The sequence below is a fragment of the Lissotriton helveticus genome, chromosome 6 (assembly GCF_964261635.1).
Source record: "Lissotriton helveticus chromosome 6, aLisHel1.1, whole genome shotgun sequence".
Classification (NCBI taxonomy): Eukaryota; Metazoa; Chordata; class Amphibia; order Caudata; family Salamandridae; genus Lissotriton; species Lissotriton helveticus.
In genome coordinates, this window is record NC_136067.1 from 1,641,223,407 (window position 1) to 1,641,248,563 (window position 25,157).

A 25,157-nucleotide genomic window follows, 5' to 3' on the forward strand; every position below is an offset into this window, starting at 1 on the left:
CCGTATGTCGGGAGTCTTTTTAGGAAAAGTCCGTATTGCTGCATTTAACTTAAGTCCGGAATTAGAATATTATATAAACATTGCGGACCCATATTCCCTGTTGTTTTACGTTTCAGTCCTAAAAGGAATATTTAATGCTTTGAAACATTTCTCTCCACACAAGACTCTGACTAGATTTTCACTTGCCAAAACAATTATAAAAAACAACAAAGTGACAAACTTAGTATCTATCCGTGTACCGTTTATCTAAAGATGTTTATTTCATCAAGGGCCAAAACTGAATTCCCGCATATATAGCCATACGTCAGTGACATGGCGATAACAATATTGTGTGTCAATCTACTACTTGTTGTTAAAGAAAAGCTACATAATTCCGAATAATATAGGAAAAAATAGGCTGAACCGTAACAGTTTACTTTTCTTGGTACAACACCCTAACTATCCACCTTCCTGATATAAATATGATATTTATACATATGTAGTGTCTATACTGTCGCTTATCATATGTATACGGTACTAACCTCAGACTATTATATATCAGGCACACACTTTTCTTTAAAGCCCTGAAATCCATATATTTGGTGGAAGTTGTCCTGTATCAAAGGGTATCAACAAACAAGGCTGTGTATATTATCTGAAAGTATAATTTTCAACATATATATATGTGGTGTCTATACTCACACTTCTCATGTGTGTACATTACTGACCCCAGACTTATATATATCAGGCATCACACGTGTCTTTAAGGTCCTGAAACTCATGTATTTAGTGGCAGTTATGCTTTATATTAACTTAAATTATACTGTATTACCTTGATATCTTTGGCAATATATATTTAAATTAAATAAAGTAACATTGTGGTTCTACTTGATAGCCTGATCCCACGGTATTTCAAGGTTCAAGCCCTATACTGCAGTACCCAAGATAAAGATCCAGTATACTTCTCTAATTTTTTCGAATAGAATCTAAAGATTTTCCTTCTTTTGGACAGATTCTTTCCAATATGTACAAATGCATATCCTCAGGTGCATGTTTTTATTTTCAAATTATGGTTTACTAGGGGAGCTGTTGTCTTTTTCGTCCTGATAGCAGACCTGTGTTCCGTTAGCCTCACATTCAGCGCTCTCCCAGTCTCGCCCACATATCCCAATTCACATGGGCATATTATCAAGTAAATGACGTTAGATGGCTTACACCGGTGGGTAGTATCACTTGTCCATTAAAATGTAGTGTGGGAGCCTCTATTGCTCCTGCGCAAGTCTTACAGTTCACGCATTTAAAATTGCCTACACAGGTTGTAGTCCAGTGATACTCATTTGTTTTAACGCTCCTGTCATATTCATGCGGGAGTGCACCACATGATCTTTTATGTTTTTGTTCCTCTTATACGCAAACATGGGTTTGGCAATTGTATCTCTTTTAGATGCATCTGCGTTTAAGTTCTTCCAGCTGGAGTATACTGATTGTCTAATCCTCTCATTTAGCATTGAATGCCGAGTAATGAAAATGAGGGCAGGCTCTTTTTCTGCTTTGGTACTCATTAGTAGATGCTGGCAGTCAAAAAACCGAGCCCTTTTGTAGGAGTCTCTAACAATCTTTCTGGGATAGCCCCTGGCCAGGAACTTCCTCTTCATATCCTCAGCTTTGGAGTCATAATCACAGATGTTAGTGCAGTTACACCTTAGGTGCAAAAATTCTCCAAAGGGGATACTATTTTTTGGGATTGCAGGATGATAACTATTATAATGCAGTAGGGTGTTCCTGGCAGTTGGCTTGACAAATAAGTCAACCATCAGGACCCCCTCACCACACTTGATTAGTGCATCTAGATATTCTACTTGTTTCGTGCTGATGGTATATGTGAAATGTATATTATCATCACATAAATTTATCCATTCAACAAACTAGAGAAGATTCTCATGGCTATCATTCCAAATAAAGAAAAACATATTTCTTTTCAAAATGTGTCATGTATATATTAGCAATAGTAGGGGCACATTATGCCGCCATGCTGACACCTTGTTGCTGTTTAAAAAGATGTTTATTGAATTCAAAAATATTATCTGTAAGGACAATCTTGAGGCACTCCAAAACAAATAAAGTTGGGCATTGGATGTTATATGCATGGATAAACCAATGCACAGCTGCAATAGCACCATCAATTGGGATATTGCTATAGAGTGCCTCTATATCCATTGTAACCAGAAACTGGCTATCAGGACAAAAGTGTACATTCTCTACAAGATTAATGATGATGTGTCTTGTGTCCTGTACAAAAGCTGGCGTAGGATACATGGGGGCATAACATAGCATCCACATATTTGGCCAATGGCTCAGTTACTGAACCTATTGTGGTGACTATTGGTCTTAAAGGCGGGTTTATTATGTTCTTGTGGACTTTAGGGATGCCATAAATACTGGCCATCCTAGGTGTCTCTACATTCAAGTAAGCCCACTCCTTTTCACATATGTCGCCATCTTTCAGAGCTCGATTAGTGAGTTTGCGTATTTTGATAATCACCTGTTTGGTAGGGTCTCTAACTATAGGTAGATAAAACCTAGTATCACTTAACATTTCTTGAATTTGGTCACATAGGTGGAAGTATCATAAACAAGTAGGCCTCCTCCTTTGTCACAAGTTTTTATGACCTTATCTGTACATGTTTTCACATTTTCTAAGGCTTTGTATTCGTCTCTATCTAGTTTGAACTGTGTTTTCTGAACATGCTTGGTGAGATTCACAAATTTATTGTACAAAACCTTTTCGAAGATAGCTACTTCTGATAGTAATTGATCAATAGTAGGAGTGAATGTGGATTTTAATGAGAGTCCTGATCGATTCACATTCTCATTTTCCTTTGGTTGATCGGAAAAAAATATTTCCACATTTTTGAGCTTGGAGGCTACTATCTCCAAATTGCCCCTCTCCATCCGAATCCGAAGAGTCTGAAAAGGTAGTAATCTTTTTCCATAATTAAACTGTCTATTTGGGTATTGGTCGTATTGGCCCATTTGATTATCCTGTTGACTATAGTAATGATCCACTAAGTATGGATAAGTTGTTTCTTTGCTAAAGAATCTAATATCTTTATTCAGTTTGTCAATTTTACGCTTGGTAAGATAATCAGAATAAGAATTGAGATCCTTTTCAATATCCTCCAATTTCTTTTTTGACTCTTCTACTACCTGATGCTTTGATTTTGTTCTCTAGATCTAAGATCTCTGCTGCTAGCTGTTCAATAACCTCCTCAGCCGTTTCTACAATAAGCATCATGAAGTCGCGTGAACATCGGTTTGATATCATGGCCCATCTCTCCAGAAATTCTTTTATCTGGACAAATAGGCCAGGGATGTTCCTTACTCTCAAGCCTTGGGGGATTACTCCTGCCTTCAAATAGTCAAGCATATATTTTCCATGTAGTTCAATACGCCTCATCTTTTTCTTTAATACCAGAAGTGTAATCTGTCGCTGCCTCTCTTATCTTTGGACCATTTTTTGTCCACGTAAGAACCATTGTTTTTCCAGAAACATTAGATGTTAGCACAGGGTTCTGGGATTCATATAACTGCTAACCTTCACATGAGAAATACCCCCATTACATGAACAGTAGTCCAATTCCCATTATGAGGACACATTTTTTGCGGGTCTCTAGGTCATAGAACAGGTTCTGAACCTCACATTACCGTTACCTCACAGACCTAGACCACTGCGCACACTCAGGGCCAAGGTACCCGTTTACCATGCGGAGGACATTCTTATCCCAACATGGAGTAAATCATCAATTAGTTCATTCAGTGAAGTTCTGACAACCTCCCTGCCAAGTTCTCATCACCTGATCCTTCTGAAAATCCCTTTTGCTATTTTTTATATAGGTAGGTGTTTATTAGAATGCTGGCTTGTGATAAATGTTTTACTGGAGTGCTGATGCCACAGAAAGAGGCAGAGGAGTCCAAATATCACAGTCGCTTCATTGGCTGCCTATCCGGCAGCGAATAGTCTTCAAAGCTTTGACCCTTGCGCATAAGGCCTTCTATTCCACAGGGGCTAAATATTTGCAGAAGAGGCTGATGCCTTACCGTCGCTCCCGATCTCTGAGATCAGAGGCGAAGTTTCTTGCCATTGTCCCTCGTGTGAGGAGGGCTCGCATGGGAGGTCGCTCTTTTATGCTCCGGGCCCCTCAGCTTTGGAATTCTTTGCCCCTCACCTTACGTAGCAACTCAAACTTGCTGTCTTTTAGGAAGGGCCTGAAAACTTGGCTCTTTGCCTCTTAGATTTTATGCTCCCCCAACCCTGCTTCTTTTTCACTGTGTTGTGTTTTGTTCTCTAGGATGTCAATAAAGCGCCAGGACACTCTTTTGAGTAGCCGCGCGCTATAAAAGTCACATAATAACATAACATATTCCCGAATGAACCAAGATACAGCTTTAAGGCGGGTGAGGAGATGCCTAAAGGTTAAATTTGGATTGTTCTTTGTCAGTAGTCATTCAGTATTCCACAGGTCCCAATCTCTGTCTTTAGGTGGATGCAGTCCTGATCGTTTCGATAAAGGACAAAAACACCTCTTTGAGAGACAGGTTTTCAGTTTTCTCTTCAAGGATGCCAGATGAGAGGTTCATCAGGTCATGTTGCAATGAGTTCCATATCGGTTCTTTCTGTACTATATGGTTTGCGTTCCTTTTTTCTTGCACTTGAATGTGGATTTATTAACCTAGTTTGCCTTACTGAATTACAAGGTGTAGTTCAGCATCTAAGAAGCAAATGAGCGCTGAAGGTATTTCAAACATCTGCCTTTTGTGTTGTAAAAATGGTCCAGAGAACTAACTTTGTTTTTTTCCTCGGTGGCAATTTTAGGACATCTCAACATGGGAAACTTGCTGCAACATACTTTCCTTTTGCAGGTCTCCAGCGGTGAGAATACTGCCTCTCTGGCTTTCTCTTCCTGCTCCGGTGTTGTTTTTTGTTTTTTTTAGGTTGCCCTTCTCTGGAACCTTTTGTCTTTGCCTAGGAAGGGAGGTGGACCATGCTTCCAGGAACTGCTTTTATTCCTTCGGCCTGCCTCCTTATGTATGATAACATGGGCTTGCCCCCCTTATCTCTGCTTTTTTGGGCAGGAAGGTGGGTTCTTGAGCCCAGGCTTGCCCCTCCCCTCCCAACTAATCCTTATTGTTCGTATTTTTAATTAATCTCTGCCTGCTTCGACTGTGCGGTTTAATCCCACAGTGAAGTGCAAGTTAGGAATTATTTCGCAGTGTACAAAACACACATACAAAAACACATACCATCTATGGTACCAGGATCCTGTGAAATGTTTTAAGAGCTTGCTTATTGTCATTAGATTATTTTAAGTAACAGGAGACTGGCTTGTTGATTGGCAACCTAACGTATGTCTAACGTTTCATAACTTCTTGTACCCTGGGTGCTTTTCCTAGCCCCCCCTTAGGTTGATCATTAACTCAGATTTACGAATGTTCAGTTTGTTCACCATGATTCACTAATGGTACAGCATTTCCTTGGTGACGTCACACTGTATGTGTACATTTACCACTGTATTTTCAACACTAGAGAACAATATCTATCACTGAATTATGAATGTATAATATATATGTATATATGTCAGTATTATTTTAAATACAGGGTTTCTGAGCATCATTTTTGTTTGGATATGTGTTGTTTTCTGTGTATAGAATTATTGGTCCTCGTTCTAAAAAATATTATCCCTCTATGGTTTTATATAGATGTGTATTGTTTTTCAATCTAACATCAGTAGCTATGTAACTGTGCTTCCACTGACTCCCTGTGTTATCCTAAAATGATAAAGCTTCCTTCCTTAAAACCCAGCTTAATGTAAATGGCTGGGTGGATTGAACAAGCTCATATTTTTTGTTCATTTTCCATATAAAGCGCTATGGATATACTTACCTTCTTTAGCGTGGTTTTATTATATGTAGACATTGATGAACAGTCAGCATTGATAGTATCTATAGACAGCCCTACAAGCTTGATGCACCGTAAAATCTATCAAGTGAGCACTACCTTGAGTATACAAAGAAGTGAGTGTCCATAACCGACCAGGAGCACCACTAAAGCTCCTGGGGCCACTATCAGGAGTCCATTAATTACCTAACTCCAGTAGAGAAGGATTGCATTATGCAAGAATCAGACCAGGATCTTATAGAATGTATAATCAATTGCATCCCATTTTAGGGAGCACTCAATTCTTCACAGCTAATTTTATTTTATCTTCAGTGCTAATTCTTGGAAATCGCAACATAGGAAACTCGCTGACACATACTTTACATTTGCAAGTCTCTTGCGGTGAGAATACTGCCTCACTGGCCCTTCTCTTCCTGCACCATTTTGTTTTTGTTTTTTAAGTTGCCCTTCTCTGGAACCATTTATTTCAGGATGGTTTTTGATTACCCTTATTTTCTTGGTTAGGTTGTTCCATAGCTTGCATGTCTGTACAGAGAAGCAGCTTCCCTTTCTGTGGGATTCTTTGAAGAGGGAATATTCGGGGACTATGCCATTTTTGATCTGATGTTCCTCCTTTGAGTGTATTTTTAACAATAGGAAGATAGGACAAAGAGGGTAATAAAGGGAGCTTTAAAAGAACGTCTTCTTGCTACCGCAGAGCCTTAAGAACTCTGATGATATGGTCATGCTGGTTCGGGCTAAGAATTTATCTGGCAGCAGCATTCTGCTTTTGTTGAAGTTTATTCATTAGGTATATTGTGAGCCAAATATATAGATGTTGGTGTAGTCAAGACATTACAACACAAGAGATGTCAAGGCCTGTCCCCTGTAGGAAATACAAGTTGTAATGTTCTCATAAGTTTAAAGTGTTACAGAAAAACAAATGATGGACGGAATGCTGACAATGCAAACATTCTCCCCCAGTCAAAAGAACCGGGTTAAATCCATCTTTCTTTTGCCCACTACGCCACCCCAGTTTGGACCCAGCCATATGCATATCAGTCTTGACCCTGTGCCGCATGGGAACAGTCCAGACCAAACTGCCCAGCCAGGTCCTCCCTGGACCGGAAACATGCATCCTGGGAACGGTTTCAGGGTATGTCACTCTTCTTTAGCCAGGCTAGCTTGAATCCAGTGGCACAGTGAGCAAGGGACCCAGTCTGGGCATACCCATCCCACTTAGGGCTAAAAGTGTTACAGCAAACAAATGATGGACGGAATGCTGACAATGCAACATTGTGTGTGTCTTTTGCTTTCTTGCCCTAAGTGCGCCAGGTATGCCCAGACATGGGTCCTGGACTCACTGTGCCACAGGAATCAAGCTATCCTGGCTAAAGAGGGGTGAAACCCGGAAGCCAGTCCTAGGATGCTTGTTTCTGGTCCAGGGAGGACCTGGCTTGGCAGTTCTGGCTGGACTGTTCTCATGAAGCACAGAGTCAAGACTGATTTGCATATGGCCAGGTCTAAACTGGGATGCCATGGTGAGCAAAAGAATGATGGATTTAACTCAGATCTCTTAAATGGGGTTGAATGTTATGATTTGTTCTGCATTCCGGCCATCAATTGTGTGTCTTTTGCTCATAAGTTTAAAGGCACTTTTGGTTGCATTGCTGACCTGTCCTTGGAGCCAGAGTTTGAAGTCCTTTATCACACCTAAATTCTCTACTTCTATCAAGGTGGCTGTGGCTTATCTAATCTTCTTACGCCAGGCCATGGTGGGGGTCATAGCTAGGCCTACAATCTGCAGGGGAGGATCTCTGTTTTTGAGCGGTTGAGTTTCAAATGATTTTGTCACATCCACTTGTCTACTATTTCCACGCTTTGGGAGAGTCTGCTTCTGTCTAGGTTTATAGGCTTTTCTAGTTTTTGAATAATTTGGGTATCTCAGCATAGCTGTAACAGTTAACCTGCAAATAATTGACAAGCTCAATCATTTGGAACAGATATAAATTGAAGAGAAAAAGGACGATCAGTGAATAGGAAATGCCATGGTAAAATGCAGTAACTATGTTGAAGTCAATGGTTGTCTTTTGTTTGACCCAGATTGCCTTCATTGCTAATTTTGTGCTTTCCCAAGTTGGAAATCTGTCTGCTAGAAAAAACGTTGTTTAGCTTAAAGAACTGGTTCGGGTGTATTCTGCTTTTTTTTTAGTTAGCATATCCAGGAACGGTCTGTTTGATATAGGTCTGTAGTTAGTCAAGTCTATATTCTCAGGCCCTTGCTTCTTAAGGATTGACTTTATGTAGGATTTTTTTAATTCACTGGGCAATTCTCCAGTTGAAAGTGATACATTAATGATCACGTGAACCATTCTGGATGCATACCATTACTAGAAGGATATACTTTATCATATTTGGGGCTGTGGGTCGGTGGGTGATCCAGTGATGATGATCTAATTTCGATTAGATTGTTGGTTTCTTTTATGGTGAACAATTTGAACAAATACAGGTGTTATAGTGCTGCAAAATTAACAGAATTCGTTTAGTTAGGCAGTGTGATGTCTTGGCTTGCATTGGTTAGAAAACAGGCCTCAACATGATTGACTCTTTTAGTCAGCTATTCTGTTATAGAGTGGCAGAATTATTGTGTGTGATCGATGCAGCCTGAGGTGAAATCTGCATCTGGAATTCCAAAATAATGTAGAAAAATTATTTTGACAGTTATGCAATATCGAAGATGCACTGTGTGTAGTCAGATTTTTTTGTTTTTTTTAAATTTGCTTTGTAGATTCTCTACTGGCGCTAAATGACTTATGTACTCAAAGCACTGCTGCACTGGTTCAGCTATAGGAATCTTATATGCATAAAGTGTATGTAAATAACAATGTCTGATGGCAGTTAAAGTTCAAAAACATTGTCTGTATCCATGATCATCCATTGATTTTAATTTCCTTTGCATTCTATCTTAGGAGCTGTCATTAGAACACGTATTTGGATATAGGGGATTTGATTGTCGCAATAACCTTCACTACCTCAATGATGGCACTGACATTGTTTTTCACACTGCTGCTGCGGCCATTCTCCAAAATATTTCCACAGGTAAGTTATAATTTTTTACAGTATGTCAACATGTTTGTGGCTGCTTAGCCTCAATGTAGTACTGTCTAATGGACATATCAAGTAACCTCGCAAACAACAGAATGCCAGCTTGGAGACCTCTAAGAAACAACATACTAGATTTGAAGTGTCTGTAGTAAATTTCATAGTACAAAATAAAGGCATTAAATGATTTCTGCCTAGAAGAGTTACAGTAAAAGGATTGTTTATTTTAGCATGCAATACTGGGATTGTGGGAGGTCACTTCAAGTTACTGCATGACTCTATTTTCCTCCCATCAGTCAGTAGCTTGAAGGATTACCTGGTTTTACTTGTCTTCTGCAAACATTCCAAACCTTTTTCAATTGAGTTGCATAAGATGATGATCTTAGTAGAGTTAGATGTGGTGTAGAGCCCACAGTGGAATCCAACAACAGACAGTGAAGAAATTGAAGACGCCATATACTCAATAAAAATGAATCTAGTGCCACAATTTATGAACATGCCAAATTAACATAGAATTAATAATGTGCAGAATTCTTACCATTATTATTACCCTGTATAACGGAAGGTAGATCAGAAGGCATTAGTATGTTTTTGAATGGCTGGTGGTCAAAAGGAAAAGGATGTTGTGATCAGTGGTGGTATATGGAGTTTACTTAATTATATTTAACAAATTATATAAGTTCCATCAAAACTCATAAACAATCCGTTCTCTGGAAGAGAATTATAGACGTATCCTATGGCATTTCCAAACCACTGGTCTCTCTTAACCGCAGTTTGGGATTTCAGGACGTTTATTAGAAATAAACACAGAGACTTTGATCAATGTAGGATGTAAAATGAATAGTCAATCTTAAGACTACATTGAGTCAAACTGGCCCATAGCGTTCTCAGGTGGACATATGTGGATTTTCCTACAGCAATTTATGTCCAATACTATATATGGATATCTTAAAAAGTATTAGTATTTGGTGGAAAATAGAATCAGATAGTCGTCTGTACTATGAGTCACAACATAACCCAGCGAAACTGCTAAGAATATCAAAGGCATGTTCGCTGCTTAAAATCTGAAAGGTTACTTTTGTATAAAAAAAATATGTGACTAATACCTTATGCTGAAAGACGATACAGGTTCATTTAGAGATATGGTGACAGTTAGTCAACATACAATTAAGAATAGCATTACCAAGATACAGCAGTGGGGTCAAGAGGGCCTTCTATTGCTGATAAAGGCACACTTAAATGTGCTATTTAGTTTCACATTAAAAAAATAATGTTGCATGGTTGTATAGTTTAACTTTCATTTGTATTATTTGAAAAAAGAAAAATATTTTATTTGTCAACAGCATAATAAACAGTTAGAGGAACATTTTAAAAATAGGAATGATGTGATGGAGAGAAATGTTATGTGAAATCTGGATAACTTAGGAAAGTGATAGGTCACTAAGGAGGAACATAAAATGAAAGCTTTCCTTACAAAAGGTTTGCACACCAGTAATCAAGGGTCCTTTAATATGGACATGTGTTTAATAGAAATAGCTTTCTCTGATTTATGTCGATTATTTCCTTTGTCATTGTGTGCCTAAGGCATATGAAAGACGGGGCACTTTGACCGAAGCTACTAGCTCAGCATAATAATGCTGATATGTATAAAAACATTATAAACACAACTTAGTGTTATGTATCAAATTGCTGCAGTCTTACAGTGAGACCAGAGCAATATGCCATGTCAACTATAAGCAAAAGAAGCAAGGTGGCAAAGGGAGGGTCAGGTTCCACAATTGGAGCTGCCTAGGATCCCCACTCGAGAGCCCCGAAGTAACATACCAATATTCAAAATGAAGCGGAAGAAAGGTTTTTCAAAGAGGCGTGTCTCCTCTACTATCCTCTCCAATACAATTCCACCTACCCCACCAACTTTATTCAGGGGACAGGGTCCTGCCAATCCCAAAGGATCATCTATTATTTCATCTAGGTTTTGCTAGTTGATTAAACACAGAATGGGACATGCTTCCACTACTGCTTGACAGTTAAGATTTACCCTGCTGAAGCAGAACACCCTAGATCGGCATTGTATTGGAAGTGCTGATGCACATAACATCTACATTAGTAAAATATTCTTAGATTATTTTTTCTGCACATATTATGTTATGTGAAATGCTTGAAAATGCCAATCAGTTATGTCTAATTTAATCAACCCAGAACAGCTCTTTGTGCTTGAAAGCTGCTCTCAAGGATCTAGAACAACATTCCTATGACCATCAAAACCATCCCAATCCTGCTCCGAGTTAGGGAAGAGCTAAACACACACCTCTTTGAAAAACACTTCATCACAATGCAGTGACAGTTCACTTCCTCTCTCATCTAAATATAAAATCAATTCACTAAAATCTAATATTATGGTTAGCCAGAGAGTGAATTTGCTGCATTTAAGAACATTGTCATTACAAGTCACCTTTTTTGTTACAAACAGTACATTTAAAAATTGGTTATCAGACATTATGGATTTTCATTGTTTCATCCCAGGTGTCCATTACTTGAAGTATGCAATGAACATTATAACAACTGCATTAACAAATGTACTTGTAAAATAATCGATATTTTCATCTTTTATAGCAATGCCTCTTTTTGTGTGTCCCTTTTAGGAAGCCAGAGTTTCTACCTGGAGCACACAGATGACATTCTCTGCCTAACTGTGAACCAGCATCCAAAATATAAAAATGTAGTGGCAACTGGTCAGATAGGTAAGAGATCGACAAATGGTTACCAGAATCATGGATTTCTTTAAATCAAATTGGGAATGGTCTGTTGGGGCACAATCTAGTCACTGTATTCTGTCTGGTGGTGGCACTGACTTTCTCAAAAGGCCTTTGAATGCATAAAATCGAATACGTTGGATATCTGTTGGCATATCTTCTACAATTCTAATTTTAAATGCGGGAACCATACTATGGCAAATGATGAAAAGTACATGCAAAAGGTAAAATCATAACTAATACACACATTCACAAATAACAATTAGATCATAAATCAAACACCAGGACAATTCAGCTAACAAAATATTTATTAGGGTCTGCTCTAGACCGCTGTTTAATAATATTGAGGGCATGAGTACAAATGCTTATATCTGAAAGTCATTACCCAAGACCGTGGGGAACTTGATACTTGACAGCATAGCACCCCTGATCTAATAGGGCACATAAAAAAACAGAAGACCTTAAATTATAAATAGTCCTGAAATGTGGGTTATAAAAAATTATCATATGTAGATTGCAGTCCAGAGTTCTATCCCATTTTACACTGATATAGATTCAGAAAATAATGTATTTGCATTCTCTAAGTCAAAAAAGGATATTGCTCATACTTCATGTGATTGTGGTTGTGCATGCTTGTTTCCCTTTAGTGTAAGTGCACTCAGATGCATGCCAGGTGGTGTGGCAGGCTTGGGGCCCAATTTAGATTTGGGTGGATGGATTACTCCATCACAGCATTGATAAAGGCGGGCCCTTTGTAACCCAGAGAGAAACAATTAAAAGGAAAGGCATAGCCTTAGCAGTCTCAATGAGAAACCTCAATTCCAGACTGACGGGTCCTTCACTGGCTCCTTTGGTAGAAGTTATACGGGCACAACTTCTACCCACAATAACCTATGGTAGCGAGGCACAGAGGGGGAGGGACTCGAAGCTCTTGGATGCTGTGGTTGCAAAAGTATACAGAATAATTTTTGGTTTACCAACACGAGTCTCTCCAGCGCAAATTAGGCTTGAGTTTGGTGTGCAAAAACAGACCATTGCAAGGAAAGGTGCAACAATCATCTTCTGGGACAAAGTAAGGAAATCTGAACCTGGCACCCTAAATTGGCACTTATGGACAGAGCTACAACAGAAGGAGTCATCACCAGCGGCGAAATATTTAGCAACATGCGTGGCAACGCTGGGTCTTAAAGAACTTTGGGCAATACCCACAAGTCATAACCTCCTTAAAAAACTAACAAAGAAATCGGTGCGAAATGAATCCTGGATTGAAGATAAGGCAGCCTTAACAAGGAGGTCGCACGGTTGGATGATTCTGAGCACCTATTCCTCTCTGGGGGCTCAGAAGTATCTAGCTTTGGGTTTTGCTAAACATACAAAAAATTCATTTTTGAAATACAGACGAGGCTTGTTGCCATGCACAAAGCACTTTCCGCATTGGCTGAAAACCCAATCTGATTCCAACTGCCGCTTATGTGGGACAATGCAAGAAGATATGCTGCATCTCCTCTGTACATGTAAAGAATTAACTGAGGAAAGGAGACGGTTTTTAAAACCACTTTTTAACCAGAGAGGCATTCGCACACGGAGACAAGCTGTGTTGGCATGTTTTGCACCCGAGGACACGCAGCTTAACTGTTGCTTTGTAAAATTTTTAATACAATTAGAGAAGAAAATGCCAAAGACTGAATTACCGCACAGCAGATAGGTATAAGGACAAACGCCGCTACAATAATTGCTCGTTTTAATGCGTTGCAAATATCATTAGGTTATAATGTTTTTTAATTGGTTTTAATTGGTTTTAAATCTGCAATGAGATATTTTGTAGCAAAGGTTTTAAGTAACTATGCTAATTAAAACTTTACTTACTTACCATCACAGCAGTGACAGATATCCCGTCCACCAAAATATAAATTCCATAATATCATGTAGGATTTATATTTCATCTAGGTATATGATGGAAGCTGTGCCTGGCACTCCCACTGTTCCTTTTTGTCAGTTATGACTGGCATATTGGTGCCATATCGGAAGGCTCAATGCATGCTGGCATAGCATTGTACCCTGCGTGTATTGCAGACTGTGTACTCATCTGATCATGAGCAGAGGTGTGCTCAATTTACATTTGCCACAGCTGGGCAAATACGTTTCTCATTTTCATTGAAAAACTTGCTTCCTATGACTGAGTACAAGGCTGACCTTGTACTCAGGTGGCTGAGTACAAGGCTTTCCATATAAATATGAACGATCAGTGATAACGTTTGTCAAATGTAAACTGTAGAATGTGCATAGAGATTAATTTAAAAATAAAAAGTATTCAGTCAAATAAAAAGTGAAGACAGGTGAACGAAAGATGTTCAAACCTTGGTGATATGCTTGGATGACTGACATGATTAGGGGAAAAGGCAAAATTGATTAATAATAAAATAGTGGTTTCCACTGTGTTCCATATTAGTTTACTATTGTGCTAGTCTGTCCAACATTTTTTAAAATTGTTTTCTAACTCACAAAGGGCTCGGGCATCAGTGTTATTTTACAATAACTGGGACTGAACAACCAAATCTCTATGCAGTTGATCAGAAGAAACACCCATTCCCTCTCAATTACTGCCCTCCCTCCACCCTGGGTGAAATTCAAATAAAAATTACTGTCTGTTCAGTATACTGCCCGTTAAAGCCTTACGGTTACATATACTCAATAAGTTGTTGCTTAGTCTAACTCAATCTATTGAGGTGTCTCCAGGTGACAGATATCTCATTGTTTTTGGACATATATATAAAAAGTCCTTTCCAAACAGATATTCTTTTAGAGGAGACCACAATTTCTTGTATTTATCACCCATTTCGTTAAGCTACCAAGTCTGTTTTCCAGAGCCAACAGCGTACAAGGTTTAACGGCCCACTCTTGCATAATCATAATAGCTGCAGACTTCCATCTCTGCATAAGTAAATGTTTAGTGGCAAGTAACATATTGCTTATCAATCTCTAATATATCAATAAGACATTGAGAATTTCAGCGGGTCTAAGACCTGCAGGATTGCCTCTGGCTCCTGTTGTATTGGACACACCACTGCCCCTTTTATGTGACTTAAAATTTCTTTCCAAAAGGTTTTCAGTTTCGGGCAAGTCCACCAAATGTGCAACCTACTTCCCACACCCTCCCCTGTTTGCTCTCCCTCCAACAGAATCCATCGGTTTTCCCATACATTTGCTTCAATTTCAATGAGTAACATGCCAACTCATCATATGCTTATGCTCCATTTCCCTGTTCTGTAAACTCTTGCTTGCCTGAAGAAAGAAGGTAGGCCCAGAGCTTTTGCCAACATGGCAAGGATATGGAAGTGCCCAGAATGCATTGCCATTTTTTCATGTATGACCAAGCAGGTTTGGGGCCACATCCACAAGTACTATAAATGTTCGAAATGAGGCCCTTAGACATAGTGTAGGTTACAACGAGCTTTTCTGATGGCATTAGCGGTGTGGTTGCCACCTTGTGCTACATTGTAACCTGTGAGGTCAGTGTATGTTTGCTCAGTCTTTCTGTTTTGGTTAAATTGTCAAATATTGCCATGAAATAGTGACTTAAGGCCAGATGTATGAACACATTCTCCCATAGACACAGAATGGGTAAAACTGTTTGATACATCTGGCCCATAGTTTAATTAAAAGGGCAGAGGTTGGTGACTCAACATTTTTCACACCATGACATCATGTTTTAAGTGCCCTTAAGTTACATTGGCAATACTGATTTTAGGTCTCAACTACCAGGCTGTATGGTGTCTCATTGTGAAAGTCCTATTATGAACTTACAGTGGGCTTGCAGCCCACTAATTGCTTACTATTGGTCGGCTTTATTGTCACTCTCATTTGCTTGCTTCGTATTTGATGGCTTGCATTCCTCTTGTGTTTGTCCTTCCCCTGGAGCATAGCCCCTTTGCCAACATTTTGAGTGGCTGAATTGTGTTCCTCGACTGCTTAATTTTATGGAACTTGAGTTTTTTTTCATTAGGTACTTCATGAATGTGCATAACTTTTTCAGTTCTCTCATTTGTCTGCTTCTTCCCTACCAAATACCATCTCCCTGTCTTTCTTTCTCCCTCGTGTGCCTCTCAATCTTGCTCATGTGCTCCCTTCCCCAAACTTGCCTGCTCGCTGCATTCTGGGTTGGTCTCTCTCTCATGCGTTTCTCTCCCTACCCCACAGTATAGCTCTCTCTCATTCATGTGCTGCTCATTGTCTCTTTTGTGCATTTCTCCCATGTGCCCATGTTGCTCTCTCTTTCGTGTGCTGCTATTCCCCTCTCCCCACGCACTCCTTCATTTCTCTCAACCCATCCCGCAATCCTTTTTCATTTTGCTCTAAAAAGGTCTTTTTTTACTTACCGATTTAAGTGGTGTCTGCCATCATGGATTGGTGAATATTTTTTTTTTAGGAAAATAATGCTTCATTGTTCTTTTTTTTTTTGTTTTTTTTGCTGATGCTGCATATCTTCAGCAAACAGCATTGGTAAAATGTGTAAAAGACAGCAGTGGCATAACGAACCTTGAGGGGGCCCCCCTGCAGGGTAAGTGAAGGGGCCCCCTCCGGACTCAATCTAGAGCTCCCCAGCAGAAGTGCGGTGCTGACGGGGCCCCCTGGATGGTGAGGGCCACCCTGCACCGCAGGGGCTGCAGGGGCCTGTGTTACGCCCCTAAAGGACAGCCTAGTGTTCATCTTATGTTGCCCTAGAAAGAGTTTCATTACTACCTGCAGTTGGAGTGTGAATGCTGCCTGTTTGTGTGTTCCTTCTTCGACCTACAGGCACATTAAGAATGGGTGTTTAAGTAGGATAAGAGGAATTGTATTGGAGCAGCCTTTTTATAGTGCTTATTACCTGTATGTTGAGGCACTGAAGTGCTTGCCTACATTGGTAGCAAGGTATACCATGTCGGGTATGTGGGTGGAAGGGCATTTGTTTGTTTTTGATCCTATGTGGGAATTGTTTTCATATCGTGCACGATGACCACTGATATGCTGTTATTGTATAATGGGGCACAGCACTTAGCAGTTTGGTGGGTTAAGGGGTGAGAGATAGGCGTGCAGTGTATGGTTTTCAGTAAGCTAAAAGCCTTAAGCAATTCTGCAGATCCCATTATGCTATTTGGTATGATCACAATCTACTTAGCTGGTTACTGCTTTGGGTGGCCCAACCCATTTTGTTTATGATCCTGAGCAGGCATGTTTGGCGGGAGAAGTGGTAAGGAGATCTGCTTGGGTGGATCTAATTGCTATAGTCCCTTATCTCAATGTTGCATCAGATGCAAAGAGTGGTCCTAGTATGTAGCTGGTTGAAACCTGCAATGGTGGGTTAGTTTAGAGTCCCCTAATTGGACAGAAGTTTGTGGCCTATCGCTTTAGTTAATCCATGCATGTTCAGTTAGTGACGGCTGGTACAGTACTGGTTGAAGGACACGACTCGTAGCAGATAAGTGTTATGTGAGTGTATGAGGATAAGGTTCAGTTGGCTGCCAACCGCTGAATGCTATGAGATTAGGAAATTACTATACAATACCCAGCGTAGCCATTGGTCAGCCCTTCTTAATAGCATGCACTTTGAAGTAGCTAATAGAAAGGGCTTAGGCACCGTAGAGCAATTTCACAAAAAGGCTTTCTCAGTAACTTTTGTGAATTCGAAGAATGGTAGCACACAATATTTCCTGATGCCGAGTTTGCTTTAAATGTGGATGGACTTCCTATTGTTTACTTAAAAACAAGGTATCTACTCAGATACTGCAGATAAAGAAGTTGTCCTTTAGCTCACACTCAGGAGCAGGACCTCATGTTAGCTCCCCCTGCAGCAACTTTCCTGTCCACCTTGCACACAGTCAGCGGACTTTGTGCAAGGTGGACAGGAAAGCTGTTGCAGGCCGTCTACCTACCCATCTACCTGCTGCACTCTGTTTATGCCTCCTCATTTCTTGCTCGTTTTTGCTTTTGCTGCTTGTTTTTCTGCCCTCTGTTTTGACTTTTTTCTGCCCTCTGTTTTGCTTTTCTGCTCGTTTTTCTGTCCTCTGTTTTGCCCTCTTCTGCTCTGTTTTCCGTCTCTGCTTGTTTCTGCCCTGTTTTTGCTCTATTTTGACTTTTCTGCTCGTTTTTCGGCCCTCGATTTTGCATTTTTCTGCCCTTTGTTCTGTTGTTTGTCTGCCTTTTATTTTGCCTTTTTCTGCCCTCCGTTTTGCATTTCCTGCTAGTTTTTCTGCCTTTTGTTCTGCCTTTTACTGCTCGTTTTTCTGCCCTCTGTTTGGCCCTTTCTGCTCTCTGTTTTGCCTGTTTTGTGCTCTTCAAATAATGATTGATTGATCACACAGCCACTACTGGCATATAAAGGGATTTTAACTTTCACCGTTGCTATTCCCAGGGGCTAAGAGATTGGATTTATATACCCGAGATCACTTTGGGTTGAATGATTTTGACCGAAAATGTTTGTCCACAATTGGAGTTGGTATCAATGATTATCTTAAATGCACAGGCTTCTATCCTGATATGCCTGCATACATCAAACATGTATAGATATTAAAGTACTTTTGCACAGGGAAATGAACCTCATTTTCAGTGCTACCTTGGCTACCCCCTTCATTTTTGCCCCACCTTCACTGCTAGTTTCCCTCAGAGCATAGTTCCGCCCACCAACTCAAACAGTAGTTCTAGGTAACCCCTCTTCACCAGTCATGGATGCGTTGGCCCAGTTACCCCTCTGATTTGTCTACATCTTCATCTTCCTAAAGTAATTCCCATACTCAGAAGATAACTTCTCCAAAGATCATAGGTACAATCATTATTACTCTTTTGTTATTCTAATTTAAAAATTGTATTTTTCCATATAGTTTGATCCACTCTTGGGACTTGAACCGAATGTCTAACATAAAGATTTTTCAACAAATTGCGAGTTGGGAAATGTTTTAATAAAAATCAATTTGAACCTTCCATCTAACCTATCTGTAATCTGTACAGACTAGTCTTTTAAATGGCTAACTATTAGCCTGATCATACCCATGAGGGAAGCACATGATTCCTCTGCAGAGGCTTGATATGGAAATTTTGGAGAGGGAGTTATCTCTACATATATATATTGTCTCTGAGGGGACACATAAAAGTCTAATTCTCAAGGCTGTAGTCACACATAGCTACACGTTTGACGGCAGCAAAACAGCCCTAGGTCATGAATACAGAAACAAATGCAGGTTTATATTGGCACAGCATCTTCCCAGTACTTGTCTATTCAAATATGTCTATTAGGATTTTCGAAGAACATTACAGAAAACATACAAAAAACGTACTGAATAATAAAATGGAATATTAGCACTTACAAATACAATAGTGTCCTATGCATAGAAGTAACAAATGCCAATTTTAATAGGGAACATTAAGAAAATGGGAATAAAATTAAGAAACTATAAATCTGAGCTACTCACAAAAGTATGTAAAACTGTAACTTTTTAGAAATAAATAAATAAATAGTTTAGGACCCATAATAATCAAGTGGTTTCCAAAATATATTGTGACTAGAAGAAGATAACCTATTGACTGGTCTTGTGAAGGTTATCCAAGCACTGTGTTTATAGATAGAGAGTTTAGCATCTCTCCAGTTAGAAGTTATGGTTTTAATCACTGCAGAAACCAAGTAATCAGTCAGCTTCTTGTTAGACGGAGCTATAGAAGAAGAAAGGGCAACGTATTTATAGATAAGTATAGAATCTGAAATTTCTGATAGATACATCTGCCGTGTGGATTCCTCACCTTGTGAATATCCCCCTTGCGTCAGCAACGTTCGGAAATTTTCTTCGTAGCACGCCGACGTGGACGACGTCACAGGAGCACGGCATCGCGCGCGACTCCGTCTGACGTCACCGACCCCTTATCAGGCCCACGCCGGCGTGATGACGTCAGTTCCCTTTTTTCCGCGTCTTCGACGCTAACGGTTTTCGGGATCTTCTGCGATACTTAGTATCTAGCTATTGTTTTATTGTCACTGTTTATCCTTTGCGATTTAATTCTTCATCAAGAAGATGTCATCGAGGAAGACAGGATTTAAACAATGTAGGTCTTGTGCCCGCATGATGTCTATCACTGACCCACATAAGGATTGTTTGTGGTGTCTTGGTTCGAGTCACGACGTTAAGAACTGTAGTTCTTGTTTTAAAATGAACCCAAAAGCGCTTTGTGAGCGTGAAGCAAAGCTACTTCTCGCGAAAGTAAAAGGTCAAGATACTGGAAGATCTTCGAGGTCAACATCGAGACGCTCGAAGTCGAAGCATAGGTCTCTATCGACGTCGAGATCGGCGTCGAGATCCAGAGCGGGTTCGAGATCCAGGGCGGAGTCGAGATCCAAAGCGAAGTCGAAGTCCAGGGAGAGATCTAGGTCTGGATCCAAGTCGGCTTCGGGTCACGCTTCGAGCTCCTCGAAGAGAAAGCACAAGAGGAGGAAGCACAGTTCAAGACATCATTCAGGGAAGGATTCTTCTGATTCAAAGAAAAAGTCTCGCAAACACCATAAGGACTTTGTTTCTCCTTCTCCTGCTTTGTCAATCGGAGGTTCTCCGACTCCGGAACCGGATCCGGTATCTTTACATCCTTCGGAACATGAAGAGGAAGAAGAGGTAATTCCTCAGACTCCGGCTCCGATGGAAACTCCTGTGGACCCAGAAGGTCAGAGTGAACAGGTGTCGGAACGACCTCCGTTGGAACATCCTTTAGGTTCGTACCCTCCCTTTCCTGGTCCTGGTCAGGACCCCTCGCATTTTCTCAATGCGATGTTTGGAGTGTATTCCAGGGCAATGTACCCCGCTGGAGCACCTGTTGGTCCCATGGGTCCATTATCATACAATTTGGGCATTCCTCAGTCGTACGCCCCAGCTCCATTTATGCCTTTTATGCCGGCGCCTCTTCCACCTTGGCTCGGTACGGCACCACCGAGGTCTTCGACTCCGCATGCGGCTTCGCCGACTCCGGATAGACCTCGTAGTTTGGATCAAGGTTCCTCACCTGTCCGTGAGTCTCGTCCTTCGGCTACCCCGACTCCTCACTCGACGTCGAATCCGGCTCCGTCGGAGTCGTTACCGAATCCACCGACTTCGATTCGGATAGAGTGGTCGAGACGAAGGGCGCAACGTCTTCTTGAAGAAAGGGAAGATGAAGATTCAGACGTAGAAGAAGGTGAGCTTCCTGATCATGATGATGATTTTGAAGACCTTCGGGATGCTAGTGGTCTGGAGCTCTCTCCTGAGTGGGGTCTACCTTCAGCTTCTGATGCTCCTTCTAGGGATGTGGCACCCTATCACGTTGTTATTAGGAAGGCTGCTGATCTTCTCAACTTGAAGCTGCCCACAGTTGAGTACAAACCCAACATCCTTACGGAAGTCTTACACTCTCCCTCTTCTATTGTTGAACCTACATTACCGTTCACTGATGCTTTAACGGATCCAATAAAAGAGATTTGGAAGAGACCGTTGTCTGCTCCTGCGGTTTCGAGAGCTATTGCAAGACGCTATAGGGTGGCTCCTGATGACCCTGCGTTCCTTTCTTCACACCCCTCTCCAGAAAGTCTTGTGGTGCAGGCGGCATGTTCTAACAGGGCTGCTGGCTCTTTCCCTCAAGTACCAGCGGACAAAGAATCAAAAAAATTAGATCAGTCTGCAAAGAAGACTTTCTCTTCAGGGAGCATGGCTCTTAAATCGGCTAATGCTACTTGCCTTTTAGGAAGGTATGTGCATGCGTTGATGGATTCAGTGAAGCAGTTATCACCCACGCTTCCTGAGGAAGACAGAAATAACTTTAATGAGGTGGTCTCTGACACTCAGGCTGCTGCGCGCATGGTCATTCAGAGTGGCATGGACACTGTTGATTCTGTTGCCAGAATTATGGGCTCTTCTGTTGCGACCAGGAGGGCTGCCTGGTTAAAGTCCTCTGATTTCTCTGCGGATGTGCAATCTACGTTGCTGGACTTACCTTTTGAAGGGACTGGCCTTTTTGGTAAAAAGGCGGATGTCGCCTTGGAAAGGTTTAAAGATAGCCGTGCCACTGCAAGATCTTTGGGTCTCCAGATGAGAGGGTCGGCGACTAAAAAGTTTAGAGGCTTTGGCAGATCCTCTTTTCGTCCCTTCAGGCAAGGCCAACAACAACAGCAGCAACAGCAGAACCCTCTATATAAGTCCTATAGGGGTAGACAGAAGGGTTGTGGACGTGGGCGTCAAGTCTCCTCTTCCTCCACTTCCTCCAATAATGCCCAACCCCCACCCGCATCAGCAAAGCAGCCCTAGATCCACCATTCTGGATCATGTAAGGCCAGTAGGGGGTCGGCTTACTCATTTTCTACGAGATTGGGAATCGGTTACATCAGATCTTTGGGTTCTCAATCTCGTAGAGAATGGGTATGCACTTCCTTTTCAGGAGTTCCCTCCCAATTACCCTCCTTGCCAAGGTTATTGTTCAGAGGATCACCTGCTTCTCCTGCAGGAAGAAGTCCTGGCTCTGTTCCGAAAGGGTGCAATAGAGGTGGTTCCAGAGCAGGAAAGGGGTCAAGGGTGCTACTCCCGGTATTTCTTGATTCCCAAGAATGATGGCAGGCTTCGACCAATCCTGGATCTCAGGATTTTGAACCTCTATCTCAAACAGGAGAAGTTCAAAATGCTCACCCTTGCTCAGGTTCTTCTGGCGCTGATGGAAGAAGACTGGATGGTGTCGATCGACTTGCAGGATGCGTATTTTCACATCCCCATTCTGAAGTCGCACAGAAAGTATCTCCGTTTTACGGTGGGATCGCAGCACTACCAGTTTGCGGTCCTTCCGTTTGGACTTACTACTGCGCCTCGAGTTTTCACCAAGGTGATGGCAGTGGTGGCTGCGCATCTCAGAAGATCGGGGATACCTGTGTTCCCTTATCTGGACGATTGGCTGATCAAAGCGGAATCGCCGGAGAAGGTGCTCCATCATCTGCAAGAGACAACTCAGTTGTTGCACAGGTTGGGTTTTTCGATAAACGTACCCAAGTCTCACCTGGTGCCCTCCCAGCGCAACCTGTTCATAGGTGCGGTACTGGACACTACTGTATGTCGTGCATTCCCTCCACCTCAAAGGATTCACGACATACAGGAGATGATTCCTTTATTCTTCAATGGAGCGGTTGTTCCAGTCCTGAAGGTCCTTCGTCTGCTTGGTCTGATGGCTTCTTGCATTCTGTTGGTCAGTCATGCACGCTGGCACATGAGTGCACTCCAGTGGTGCCTCCGCAGACAGTGGTATCAGCACAACGGAGATCTCAGGGAGTCAGTGAGGATCTCCAGAGAAGCTGCAGCGGATCTATCTTGGTGGGGCGTGGAAGGCAATCTGTCTCATGGGAAGGCTTTTCAGCTGCCTCCATCAGTGACCACAGTGATAACGGATGCATCCACTCTAGGGTGGGGTGCTCATCTGGGAGACCTGGAGGACAAGGGCTTTTGGTCTCCGGAAGAAAGGTTGTTTCACATCAACCTTCTGGAATTGCGGGCGATACGTCTGGCGCTCAAGGCCTTCCTCCCTTCCCTTCGCGGTCGGTCGGTTCAAGTCCTGACGGACAACACGACCGCGATGTGGTACATCAACAAGCAGGGAGGAGTAGGGTCGCAGTGTCTCTGCAGAGAGGCTCTGCGTCTCTGGTCCTGGGTTCAGGACCATCAGATTTGTCTGGTGGCAAATCATCTGTCCGGAGTTCTGAACGTTCGTGCAGACAGTCTCAGTCGACAGCTCTCTGCCGATCACGAGTGGAGGCTTCACCCAGAGGTTGTTCACAGCATCTTTCAGATGTGGGGGACTCCTCGGGAGGATCTATTCGCCACTCGCGAGAATGCTCACTGCCCGTCATTCTGCAGTCTCCAGTATCCGTTGCAAGGAGCTTTGGGGGACGCGTTTCAGTTGAGTTGGGGAAATCAACTCCTTTACGCGTTTCCTCCCATACCCTTGATTCCTCGGGTTCTGAGGAAGATTCGTCAAGACCGGGCCCAAGTCATATTGGTCGCCCCGGATTAGCCAAGAAGGGTGTGGTACACGGACCTACTCCACCTCTCCTCTCACCCGCCGCTCCGTCTCCCTCACAGGGCAGACCTCCTCTCTCACATGGAGGGGCAGGTTCTACACCCCCACCTCCAGACATTACACCTTCATGCCTGGAGATTGAACGGGGCAACTTGAGTTCTTTTTCTCTCCCTCACGATGTGGTGGATGTCATTCTTTCTGCCAGGCGCGACACCACTAAGTCCATTTATTCCTATAAGTGGTCTAAATTTGTTTCTTGGTGCAGGGAGAGGGATGTTGACCCTTTAAAGGCTCATTTATCTGATATTTTACAATTTGCTCTTTCTCTGGCGCAACAAGGTTTGGCTGTGTCCACGGTCAAGGGGTATCTTTCGGCCTTATCGGCGTTTCTCTGTTTGCCGGATCAGCCCTCTCTCTTTAAATCTCCGGTGGTTTTAAGATTCTTGAGGGGTCTCATAAATATGTTCCCTCCTACTCCTTTTGTTGTTCCTCATTGGGATTTGAATCTTGTGCTGACCTTCTTAATGGGTTCTCCCTTCGAACCCTTGCACAAGTGTCCATTGAGGCTTCTCTCTTTTAAAACGATCTTCCTCGTTGCAATCACCTCGGCAAGGAGGGTAAGTGAGTTTCAAGCTCTAAGTTCCAAACCCCCATTCCTGACCATTCATGCTGAAAGGATGGTTCTCAGGACCAGGGCTGCTTTTCTGCCTAAGGTGGTGGCTCCTTTCCATCTTGGGCAGTCCATTACCCTTCCTACCTTCTATCCTCCCCCTCACCCGTCTAAGGAGGAAGAGAGACTGCATCGCCTGGACCCTAAGAGGGCGGTGTCGTTCTATCTGGACAGGACTAAAGACTTCCGGATGGACGACCAGCTGTTTGTTGGTTTTGCTGGCTGCAAGAAGGGCAGAGCGGTGCACAAGCGCACACTTTCCAGGTGGATAATCCTGTGCATCAAGATCTGCTACTCCCTTGCTGGTAAGGACCCTCCTGAGGGTATTAGAGCACATTCTACTAGAGCAAAGTCTGCAACACCTGCTTTGTCTAGGGGTGTACCTGTTGAGGACATTTGCAGAGCCGCGACTTGGGCCTCCCTCCACACTTTTGCGAAGCACTACTGCTTGGATACTGAGGTGAGGAGGGACGGCCACTTCGCGCGCTCTGTCCTCCAAGATTTCCTGGTATAGCAGAGTGGACACCCTCCTCCGGGAGTGGGGACTGCTGTGGGACTCTATTCACAAGGTGAGGAATCCACACGGCAGATGTATCTATCAGAAGATCAAGTTACTTACCTTCGGTAACGCTTTTTCTGGTAGATACTATATCTGCCTGTGGATTCCTCACATGCCCAC

General features: G+C 42.1%; 1 protein-coding gene across 1 annotated transcript in view; it reads left to right on the forward strand.

Moving 5' to 3' along the window:
* The window catches only part of EML6 (EMAP like 6), a 928,771-nt gene that overhangs the window by 745,902 nt on the left and 157,712 nt on the right, over window positions 1-25,157 (forward strand). The window contains exons 29-30 of the mRNA XM_078649484.1: window positions 8,884-9,013; window positions 11,659-11,757. Coding sequence (XP_078505610.1) covers window positions 8,884-9,013; window positions 11,659-11,757 — 229 coding nt within the window. The remainder of the gene's footprint in view (window positions 1-8,883; window positions 9,014-11,658; window positions 11,758-25,157) is intronic.